Raw genomic sequence first — 12874 nt, forward strand, 5'->3', positions numbered from 1 at the left:
GACCAGCGGTATAGGCTGTGCGTTGATTTCACATACAAACTTTCATCCCTATTTTACCACCCTTATGGACAAATTTTCAAAAAATTCTGAGACACATATTTCTTCATTTGTAACCGAAATCCCAAATACCAATTTTCATGCAAATAACTTGAAAAATGACCGACTTTCATACAAACTTCCATCCCCCATTTAACCCACTTAGGGGTGGAATTTCGAAAAATCCTTTCTTAGTGGATACCTACTCTTTACAAAGAATAGACCCTCCAAATTTCATGTCTTTAGGACCAGCGGTTTAGGCTGTGCGTTGATATCTATGTCAGTCAGTCAGTCAGTCAGGACTTTGAATTTTATATATATAGATTATTTATCTTTCAGCTCCGTTACTTTACTTACATTTGGTTCTGATCAAGGGAAAAATAAGAAACTATGTTTTTAAGTTAGAAAAACTATGGAGAAATGACGACAGTTTACGTCCTATACAAATCATGTTGAAACGGGACCAAGTGAAACAAATTGATTCGTACCAACGTGGTAAGTATTAATAGTTACTAGTTATGCAAGGCTGTACACTAGTTGCTTTGTCGCAAGAATTCAAAGGCTCAAGCGCAAATAAATTTGCAGCCGTGCGAAACACACAACTTTTCATCTCACTACAGCGAGGAAAACGCTAGATGCTTGATACAAGAGGGGCCAGTACCGTGAAGGTTTCAATAAGAAGTGTCTATATTAACAGGCCACAAGTCAGGCAGTGAAGGAGGTTCTAATTCAAGAAGATTCTATAAATGAATAAAGTTTTTTTCAGGTGCGTTCAGAATTCAAATTTAAAATTCTTACCACAAAAAAAACATTTTTATAATTCAATGAACTTCATTATATTGTTTACTCAATAAATCTGAAACAGATTGTTTAATTTAATTACCTAAATAAAAATAGAAATGAATTATATTTTAATTTAATACAAATAAAAGTTCCTACGTGTCACTTAAACAGTTAGTAAATAATAATAAATAGTCAAGGCAGTAAGGACGAACTGCTTTTCTAAACGTTTCATTAACACGTAGTATTTTTAATAGAAAGAAAAAAGTAAGTAGGTACCTACGCAACCATAGACGCCAGTTCGTCACGTTCGAATTTTAACTCGTACTTTGCGCCCTAGAGAGCAAAATTACCACTTTCTACTCAGATTTGAAAGGGCAAAAGGATAGTTTCCGAGCGAGTGAGATGAAAATAAATTATAAATCAAGAGTTACTAATAAATCTAAATGGACGATATTATTTTATAAATCAATAAACATAGTGCTGATTCAACAAATCTCTAAAAATAAATTGATGGTGATTATAAAAGTAGGTATTGCAGCTATTTTTAACCGACTTCAAAAAAAGGAGGAGGTTCTCAATTCGTCGGAATCTTTTTTTTTTAATGTATGTTCCCCGATAACTCGAAAACGCCTAGACCGATTTTGAAAATTATTTTTTTGTTTGAAAGGGTATACTTCAAAGTTGGTCCCATTTCAATTTGGTGAAGATCTGATGAACATCTTCGAAGATAGATACTGGAACTCCTCAACGGATAAGAGTAAATTGCTCGCGATCAGTGTAATAGCTTAGTAAACAGTAGATTTTTAACCAGTCATAGCATAATTCCATGGGGCCACTAAAAATTGTGAAATAAAAAATTTTTACAAAAAAAATAAAAACCGACTTCGTTACATCAACACTAAAAATTGAAAAATAATTTAATTTATTACCGAATATATTATGTATACAAGAGTTAATAAAGTTCCATAATAATATTTTTTGGGGTCGGTGCCAATGAGGTGCCATTGTGGAGTCCCATAAAAATATGAAGTCTAGACGATTCGCACAGCTAAAGCTAATTGGCACCGGCACCAAAAAGTATTATTATGGAACTATAATAACTCTTGTATACATAATATATTCGGTAATAAATTAAATTATTTTTCAATTTTTAGTGTTTATGTAACGAAGTCGGTTTTTATTTTTAGCAAAGAACACTGAATTTGCACTCATTAATTTCTTTGCAGTCATACTAAGTATCTAACTCTATCCGTGTAGAGAAGTTAGTATTAATAGGGCTCTCTCTGTTATGCAATACATACTAATATTATAAATGCGGAAGTGTGTCTGTCTGCATGACGAAATGTGGTACAGGGCTAGCTTTTATTCCGGGGAAGGACATCCCCTTTTCCGGGGAAGGACTTTTTTTTATCCCGGCAAATCAAAGGGTTGCCGTGGCATTTTTAATAAACCTAAATCCACGCGAACGAAGTCGCGGGCATCATATAGTCTCATATAAATAACAAAGGCAATCACAAACGATCCTATGTTTTCAAATTGAATTCCGAATGTTTTTTGATAACGTAGATTCTCTAATACAGTATACGGAAAACATAGGTTTGTTTGTGATTGATTGACTACACAAATTTCAAACCCCTATTTCATCCCCTTAGGGGTTGAATTTTCCAAAAATCTTTCTTAGCGGATGCCTACGTCATAATAGCTATCTGCATGCCAAATTTCAGCCCGATCGGTCCAGTAGTTTGAGCTGTGCGTTGATAGATCAGTCAGTCAGTCAGTCAGTCACCTTTTCCTTTTATATATTTTGATCACGTAACAGAGAGAACCCCATATACAAATTTGAATAGAGTAGGTATAGCGATAGCTTTCAACATAGTTCTACTTTTAGATTAGTCAATTTAGTTTAATTATATTATTATGAGAAGCATCAATGCCAATAAGCAATTTTTTTTTCAGTTTACTGCTTCTTGCTAGCAGTATACCTACACTGTTATTTTGACATACCGCTACTTATAATACTCATCAAGAAAGTCCTGAAACGTGACGTCCTTTACCTCACGCCGGTGAAATTCACGTTGCCTTTTGATTACCAAAACAATATCGTATTATTCGTTGTCTTTTATTTGTTTGACTTTTCAATGAGTAAGATTCATTTTCATTAATCGAATAGATGAAATTATAATTTTAGTTAAAAAAGTATTTTTATACTATAGAAGTACCTAGTATTTTCCATGAGTGACGTAATGAATAAGTCCCGCAAATTGCTAATGCGCGTGGCCGCCATTTTAGTGACGTCAGCACTAGACTGAAATTTCGAGCTGATGGTATATTTTTATTTTGGATGACGTCAAAATGACGTCATTTCGATATTAATGAGACATGGTTCCAGCGAAATAGCAATTTGCGAGACTTCTCGGTTTTCAACATGATCATTATCTAAATATTTCAGTTTGGACGATGACGTACGCAGTACTTGGCAGTTTATTTTTTATTTCCGTTTCTATGAACCAATTAAGTACACTATTTGTATTGCTCCAGGAAGATTTCAAAGAAATAATTAAAGCAAAAGATGCAGATATTGACGTTAAATTAAAACAAACTATTCAAAAACATTCTACGTTATTGGAGTAAGTTATATCATAGAGGTAAAATTATATATATTGTAGAGGTAAAATTTGTTAGTTTGTGAGTTTGTATGTAGAGGATGATCTCAGAAACTAATTATCTAATTTTAAAAATTCTTTCATTGATACATAGTTAGAGACGTTATCCGCAAATTTGGTGGGCTATAAATTAAAAAAAAAAACCGGCCAAGTGCGAGTCAGGCTCGCGCAAGGAGGGTTCCGTACTACAGTCGTATTTTTTCGACATTATAATTATACTATTACACCTACTTAGTTGTAATTTTATCCACAGTATGTTGGCGCAACTCGGTGATGCCTACGGTGTAATTTTTGCTATTCGTGTTTTCTTTTTATGTATAACCATCTGTTTCTACGGAATTGCAGCTAAAGTAAGTTATAAATTAGATACCTACTTAATTAAGTTAATTTCAATTATGGCGATATTCTGCTCTGACAAGATCTGCTGCGTTTATGCACCTTCTAATTACAGCTATCTCCGCCACCGCTCCAAATTTTTCGTAAGTCCGTTTAGTCGCACGGTAGCGCGCTCCAGTGGCCCTACCGCGGTTGTTTGACAGCTACAATGTCACGATCGCAATCATCTCTGATTGGTTAATGCTCGCTCACTATTGGCCACAATGCATTGTTGCAAAAAGAATCGCACAAATTCAGCCAATCAGAACAATTGAGATTGTAATAATGATTGATGCAGGTTTTAGACAATCGCCCTACTGGTCACCCATACCACACGAGTAGACTCGTGTGCCCATACCGCGCACTTTGGCTGCGCTCAACGCGCTGCTGAAGGAGTCCCCTCGCTGTGACATATTTGCTGACAAATGGGCTGACCTCATGGGTCAGATCTTGCACTTTTGTGAAAATTTATAAATTTGCTTTTTAAAATTTATAATTTTAACAATTTTTGTAAGTATGTGTATGTTAGTTTGTACTCGTAGTTTAATTAGTGTAATTGGGCTTTATGGCCGTTCTAATTAACTAATAATAAATAAATAAATTATAAATAATTATAAATTCTTCACATTTTGAGATGGATAGTAAAATTGTTACTGTAAATCATTTAGGTATTATAAAAACTCATAAAGACAACTTTGTGCTATAGAAAATAACCCAAAGTCGTAATTTACAGTAGTATATATTAAATTAACTACTGTGAACGGTAATTTTGTAAAGAGTAGGTACCTAAACTTTGTGCTATGTAGGTACCTATTTAAAAATTTAGCTAACTATTAATTATTCAAAGTTGCGTAATAACCAACAGCAAAAAATGGCGAGGGAGAACTCGATCAAATAATAATTTGATTGAGTTCCCCCTTGCCATTTTTTGCTATATCAGAACGCGAGGCATCGTAAAAGTCTGCATCCCTACATACCTAGTTGAAATTCTACGGACTCGTACGAAGAGATGCGCTTCCTCGTTTCTAATATGTAATGCTAGAATATGGAATGGCCCTTCCGGCTTACGTTTTCTCCACCAATTACAATTTTGGGACCTCCATAAGAAGAGTGTATAGGCACTTTTGGCAAGCGCGCTCCACCTCAGGTGCATCATTCCACTTTGGTGTGATAGCTGTTAAGCGCAAGCCTATTTAGTTAAAAAATCTTAGAAATCTTTTATTTTCAACGGCTGGTTTCAGTTTCATGTAGTTATTGTTTTTTTTAGATAAATAGTAGACTGACAGGCTTAGAGAACCTCATGGCTTCAGTCGTATTAATTGTCAATATTTATCACTGCTGCAAACATGGACAACTTGCTACTGATTCGGTAAAATAGCATTAGATACCTAACATACGCGACAGGTTGAGATGGCAATCGGGGTAGGAGAGACGCCCAGCACACCAGTACGTCATCCGCACTCGCCCGCACCGGGTTCCGCGCGGGCATTCGCTCCCCGATTGCCATTTCAACCTGTCGCATACTTATACATCTGATTCCTTGAAATGTTTTTGGACTAATTCAGGACGTAAGATAAATTATTTACTTATCAATTAGTAAATTAACATAAAAATTTAAGTTGCAGTGTTTTATTTAGTCATAATATCAATTCAACATAATACCATCTTCCGTCCTCACAAATAATTTATAGTATGAAGATTGAACAGTTGAAGTCTAAAGTTCAGATAGGTAGTATTGTATTTTAAAAAGTCATTTGTGTGGGAAAATTTTTGTATGTAAAAGAATTGTTACATACAAAAAGGCATTGACAAATCTATTGTAAGATCTCTATAATATAAAAATGAATCACCAAATGTGTTGGTCATCATAAATCTCGAGAACCGTTGAACCGATTTCGCTAATTCTTTTTTTATAATATTCCTTGAAGTACGAGGATGGTTCTTACGGTGAGAAAAATTGAATTCAACCTCCCCCTCAATTTTCAAACTCCACCCGAGCGAAGCCTGGGCGGTTCGGCTAGTTTGTAATAAAAGAGAATCAAAATTAAGCTGTTTAGCCCACTGACCTCCACTATTACAATTACGCTGGAACTGCGGTCTGCGAGTGCACACTTGTTTTGAAGAAACTTGATTTTCGCTATTTTGGCACTGATAGCAGCAGTGAGCGTCATGTGACTGTTTTTACACAACATGTTAGAGATAAAACATTTGTCAACATGTTACGCTGGCTGACTGCCCCATCAGCGCAACGTGAGCTACCTGCCGAAGAAGCACACATTGGCGCCTTCGTGTACGATCATCGACGCGAACGGACGTACACTACTCTTTAATTTTAATATATACCATTTTGTAAAACAGTAATTAAACCATATACCAATCAAAAACGGATTCTGACTTCTCAACCAGCTCCGGGCAGCCGCCCTAATGTAACTGGCGCAGTCTTAAAGGATAGTCCTGGATCTTCAAGGTCGTCGTGGTGCATACCCTAAAAATCTGGTCAAGGCCATCAACTTCCTTGACAGGACTAGGGAACCTACCAGGAGCTGCTGTCATAGGAGCTGCCGCTGAAGACTTCGAGTCATACTGAAAATCGATGGATCGAAGCTCGCCAGCGACTTTGGTTTTGTAAGTACATGAAATCCTTTTTATTGGTTGTTATATTAATTTTTGCGCAGGGTACTATAACATATTACAACATTTTGCTCACCCGCGTAGTTTAAGTATAGGTATTACTTTCATTTATTGTGTTAATTATTTGATATAATAGATATATTTTTTAAAAAATGCCGGAACTTAGTCAAGTAGAATTGTTAGATAGAATAAATAAGTCCCTTAAGTTTTTACCGAATTTCGATGGAAATTCTTATACTTTAACGAGATTTATTAATTTAGCCGACCAATTAGTGCGCTCATTTTTAAATCCATCTCAAGAGTATGAGCTTTCAAACCTTTCCTTGATTAGCGGAATTCTTAATAAAATTACCGGATCTGCAGCAAGAGCCATATCAACTAACGGAATTTCCGATGATTGGAATAAAATTAAGGCTACATTAATTAACAGCTTTTCCGATTACCGCGATGAAATAGCTTTACTTACAGACTTATCATATTTAACTCAAGGTCCAGATACAGTACAAATCTTTTGCGAAAAGGTTCAAAATTTACTCTGTACACTTATTACGTACGTAGAGCTACACGACACTGTCAAAACTACTGTAGATGTAAAAAGAACTCTCTACCAAAAATTAGCCCTTAAAACCTTCTTAAAAGGTTTAAGAGAACCTTTAGGGTCAAGAGTAAGGTGTATGAGACCCCCCACATTGCAAACTGCTCTCGAATTTGCCAAAGAAGAATTAAATATAATACATCTGCAGAACAGAGTTAAATTTTTTCAAAATTATCATAAGCATACTCGTAGACCTTATTCTTTTTATTCACAGCGAAATTATTATAGTGAGATAAAATTTCCTCCTAGATCACGAAGATACTCAATGTCCCAAAAACACGTTCCTTCAGAACCTCAATACCCTTCAAATACTTATATCCCATGCCAACCTCACCCTGATCCAAAAAATTGCCCACAGGTGGACTTAAATCTACACGGTATATTGGAAACTCCAGAAACTAAAATTCCTGTGTATAATATTATATCGGACCAATATTATAATTCCCAAGAATACATACCGACCCGGCGGTGTGAAAATGAAATTGACACCGCTGCTGGCGATAAGCAGAATTACGAGTTCATATTATCACGGTTGCCCATAGATCAGTTAAATGAAGAAGAGGCCACTAATTTAATTAATTAAACCAAAGAATATTCCGATGTATTTTATTTTAAAAATGATAATTCAATTGATGAATTTCGACAATTTCACTTCCAGACGATAGAAAACTCGTGTCCGATTTCGATTTTAACCAACGTTTTAGACAAGTTAGGGAGGTGCTTGTACTTTACAACTCTAGGTCTTAATTTAAATAATGATACTTTTCAACATTTTAGCGATAATGATCTTCAAGGCCTGCCAAATTCCATAGCTTACTTAGGAAAAATTTTAGTTTTCTCTACATCATTACAGGAGCATATAATGAATTTAAGTGCTGTTTTAGAAAGATTAAGGAATTTGAATTTTAAAATTAAAATAGATAAATCGGAGTTCTTTAAACACGAAACGCCTCTATGCCATATCTATTCTCCGCACGGCATACAATCGAATCCAGATTATATTTCATCTATTTTAAATTTTCCATTACCTCAAACTCGCAAAGAAATCAAAGAATTTTTAGGAATCCTTGGTTTCTATAGAAGATTTATACCAGACTTTGCAAAAGTGACCAAGTAAAGGCTTGGTCACTTTTGCAAAGTCTCACATCTTGCTTGAAAAAAGGAGCAAAACTCAATCATGATACGGATTTCATTAATTCTTTCGAAAATTGTAAAATTCTTGTAAAAGGTATCCCAGTTCTAGCTTATCCTGATTTTAAACAGGAATTTAATTTGACAACCTTTGCCTCTGATATGACTTTAAATGCAGTGCTATCCCAAGGCCCTATTGGCGCCGACCTACCGATAGCATACGCCTCACGTACTTTAAATGATGGCGAGATTAAATATTCTAAAACAGAAAAAGACCTTCTTGCAGTAGTCTGGGCAACTAAGTACTTTAGACCATATCTCTTTAGCAGACAGTTTAAAATAATTTCCGATTTTCCTGAGTTATCGAATTTAAAAGACCCGAGTCCTCGTATTACGCGTTGGAACTTAAAATTAGCTGAATACAATTTTACGATTGTTAAGAAAATGAACCCTACTGCAGACGATCAGTTGAAAGAAACTATACCAGTTTGTTTTAATCGCTCAAAACAATCAAAATCTGTTAAATTTTCGAAATCAATGGTCAAAAATTCATCTCGTACTGACACCACTTGCACTAACTTACCAAAAAATCCCGAAATTCCTATCCAAAGTTCAGTGACACATAATCAAGCTATACACATATATACTTCTAGAAAAAATCGAAAAAAAAAAACCCTTTCCGAAATCCCGATTTAAAAGGCCCACATAAAATGAATTTTCATATTACATTTTTAGATTAGCAGTTAGGTATCTTTCTACCAAGCCCTGGCGACATTCCCACGATCGAATTTCATCCTACTGATAGGAACACTATAACTACATTATTTTATTCAATTAATGCTTTTAAATAAGAAATCTATTTTATACCGAAGTTTATACCTATGTACCTTTATAACTTTGTCCTCGATAGTTTTACCTATTTTTCAGAGATTTCCTAAATTTAAAAACTACATGTAACTACCCTTTCACTAAATCAGATAAAACCAGGAAAGCTCTTACTTATGTCACAGAGTGACTAATAAGAATAATGAGCAATTTTAGCTATATGCTCACTGCTCGAATTTTTGTAAATTTCTAGATAAAATATGCAAGAAATTACGAGTTATAACTATATAGCCTTCTTCGACTATTTGACTTAGTACAAATACTATCACTTCATTTTTGATATTATACATTTTAGCAGTAATATTAAAAGTCTTTATTCGACATAGAAACTTAGGTACCTAGTTATTAGACATTTAGAGTAACGCATCATTTACAGAACTGATCCGTAGTCGTGATGTTTCCGGTTACATTTAGCGTATTTTATCAGTTTAGCTTATTTCAAGTAACGTAATACTATAGTACCACCTGCACACTCTTATCTCAACCAATTCTAAGGTTTTCATTTACATAGAGGCTGAATGCCCGAAGGTCAATTCTTTAAATTTACGCAAGCAGAAGATATCACTGACTGAAGAACCAACTGATCCGGAGAACACATCTACTAAAATCATACTGTTACAGGAGGTAGATGAAACGTGATAATCCACGCCTATCTCTCTGTCTAAGGAGGCTCAGAGAGAGCAGCTCAACCATCATTCCATGAATCAAGAACTTTTAATACTACCAGTATGCCGCAATATTCGGCTCCACTTTCAACATCCCCGAATAATTGCGCAACCAATGGGGGAGGTGTTACGCTGGCTGACTGCCCCATCAGCGCAACGTGAGCTACCTGCCGAAGAAGCACACATTGGCGCCTTCGTGTACGATCATCGACGCGAACGGACGTACACTACTCTTTAATTTTAATATATACCATTTTGTAAAACAGTAATTAAACCATATACCAATCAAAAACGGATTCTGACTTCTCAACCAGCTCCGGGCAGCCGCCCTAATGTAACTAACATAGTGTCGACATGAATACCATAATATTTTGACACAAAGGGTCAATTTTAATTCCCGGTACGCTCGGTGATGGCTCGGTGGAACGTTTTAAATCGTCATAAATCTATCATTTTGTGTTTTGTATGTATACCTACACATCTTCCAGGCTCCAGCGTACTTGTATGTGCCCAGTTCAGTGGTTCCCATAATTTACCAGCTGATATAGTTGCAAATGATTAGTAATGTGTATGGTAGTAAGATAGGTTTCTGATTAATGGTGTTTTTAGGCTTTGGACGTTGCTACCGCTGTATATAATAGTCCATGGGAGGATCTGTCTTGCAGTAACAGAAAGATAATTTTACTGATCATTTTAAGGTAAGAGTGATAATTTATACCTAGCGGCCCCCGCTACCCAGCTTTAAAAGAGACTTTTCTTCCGGGTGCGATTCATACAAACGAAGTTTGATTCTTATTTGAATTTTAACCAATCAAACTCAGTAAAATAGACACAGTCTATGCTGTGATCCAAATCCTTGGATCTAGAAAGTTTGAATTTCATACAGATGTTTGAAGCGAAGCCGCGGTAGGTGCCTATTTGTATGTTTAGACTTTAGACCAAAGAATTTTTAAATACCTACTAATACTCTGACATTCTTACTGATAATCGAAACTATTTTATATTAACATACTTGTACCTACCTAATATTACTAAATCATTACCTAACAAAGAAGAAACTAATTGACATTATAACAAACTTAATTAATTAGTGCGATCAATAAATAATTTTATTATGAATGACATTGTGGCTAATTCCTTTGTACACAATCTCTAAACTAAACTAAAATATCACGTCTAAACCTATTGCTATCCCTTTCATAATGTTGCTTGCGGAAAAGGAAAGCACTAGATTTAGACCTGTTAATTTAGTTTAGTTTAGAGATTGTGTACTAGAGAATCGGCCCCAATATAATATTATAATGACAAGACCTAATACTAATTATAATTTTAAAGCTTCTCTAACAGAAATATGTGACATTTTAAATACCTACTTACTTGAAATTTTATAATTGTTAACACATAATAAGTTTTGAAATATTACATAGTATAAATAATTATTGTATGCTATACTTTCCAATTTTGAAATTGTAACTTAAAATAACTATGTATCGAAGTTTAGAATGACGTAATAATATTATGACGTAATGTACAAATGTTATACTTTGCAATGCCCTGACGGGGTTTCATGTTGTAATATTGTAATATTATAATATATGCTATGATGTAAGACATGAATGCAAATAAATAAAGAATAAAGAATAAAGGTTGCTAATAGATACGTCTATACAATAGGCACTTGGCAGTACTCGGAAGAACTTTTAATTCAATAATATGTAAACAAAACCTCAGTAATTACATGCTCTAAGTAATTAGCGTAAAACATTCCATTGCTAGTTTATTAATTTAATATTATTAAGTTAGTAATTTAGATATCTCAGAAAAAAATCTACGAACTATTAATCCTATTTTATTAAGAAAGAAAAAACGTAACTTATATAGCGCACTGATAGATTTATGATAATACAAAATCTCTTTTGGTCACACACAGTTTTTCTTATGAAACGGTTGAAATACAATCTTATATAAATCGTTTAACATGTTTCAGCACAAGCTTTACCTTTGAGGACATTAAAAAGCTGTTAATTTCTTACACATTTTATTTTTTAGGTCACAGCGTGCTACTTACATCCGTTCCACGAGTTTCACTGAAATATCTTTGAAGACTTTTAAAATGGTAGGTTGTTGCTAGGTTTTCAGAAAATGGTGATTTTGTAGAGCGTTTGCTGCTTCAAACGCTAATGCTATTCTTAATTAAAATATGATGTTTTAATTACCTTTTATAATATTTTTATGAGATTTCACCCAAAATAAGAAACAACTTAATTCGTGGCGGAAACAGGAAGGAAAGCGAAGCGAATATTTGGAGCAATATGTGCATTTTGAACTATATTTCCATAGTGTGACATACAAGTTAAATATTTGATCAAAAATGGATTACGCTTCCTGATTTTGTTGAAAATTCTCGAGCATTATGAAGAATTTAAGCTTCTATTATTGGCAATGTCGTAGGAATCTGCAGAAATTAGTGCAAAGCGAGTAGCAGTACAGTGCGGCATCTATGATACAGTTGATTTTATAGCGAGAATTCTTGAGACTTTGTATTTGTGCGCTTTCTCGCGCATTATGGGAAAATTGACTTTTCTGCGGTAGTGTACCTAAGAGGACCCTAATATAAAAAGTAAACAATGAAAATTATAAGTAAATTTTTGTTCCTCGTTTGCTCTGAATAGCTTCTTTAAGTTTGTTTACGCATCAAACTTTTGATATTTAAGTATTTTAATTTTAAATAGGTACTCTAAATTTTGTTTCAGATAATGAACACGACGTATTCATTTATTTCTTTGCTAACCACGATGTATGAAACGTAGAATGCTGTACAAATCATTGTCAATTTTACTCAATACAGCACACTCAATAACAAATAGATAGATATTTCCTATATTCAGATAGATAATATTAAATGTAGATTAGTTTTAGATTAGTTCTAGACTAGAAGCAATAGGTAGGTGAACACGCTATCAATTTTCAATTTGAATTTCAAAGTTATGATGAATTTAAAATGCAACTGGTACTTGATACAACTAGTAGGTATAGTCCATAAATAAAATATAATTTCTTAGTCTATGTATTATTATTTTACCAACCATCGTAGAAGCTAAGTTCCAATT

The 12874-nt window shown here is 34.3% G+C and overlaps 1 protein-coding gene across 1 annotated transcript; it reads left to right on the top strand.

Annotated features, from left to right (window-relative positions):
• The first annotated feature begins 420 nt into the window (after positions 1-420).
• LOC117984545 (odorant receptor 85c-like) lies at positions 421-12615 on the top strand. Its single transcript, XM_069500361.1, has 8 exons — positions 421-531; positions 2776-2961; positions 3269-3446; positions 3736-3832; positions 5125-5226; positions 10374-10462; positions 11814-11880; positions 12518-12615. The coding sequence occupies exons 1-8, from the start codon at positions 486-488 to the stop codon at positions 12572-12574; spliced, it is 822 nt and encodes a 273-aa protein (XP_069356462.1). The 5' UTR covers positions 421-485; the 3' UTR covers positions 12575-12615.
• Positions 12616-12874: the final 259 nt, after the last annotated feature.

This window comes from Maniola hyperantus, chromosome 8 (assembly GCF_902806685.2).
Source record: "Maniola hyperantus chromosome 8, iAphHyp1.2, whole genome shotgun sequence".
NCBI classification, from domain to species: domain Eukaryota; kingdom Metazoa; phylum Arthropoda; class Insecta; order Lepidoptera; family Nymphalidae; genus Maniola; species Maniola hyperantus.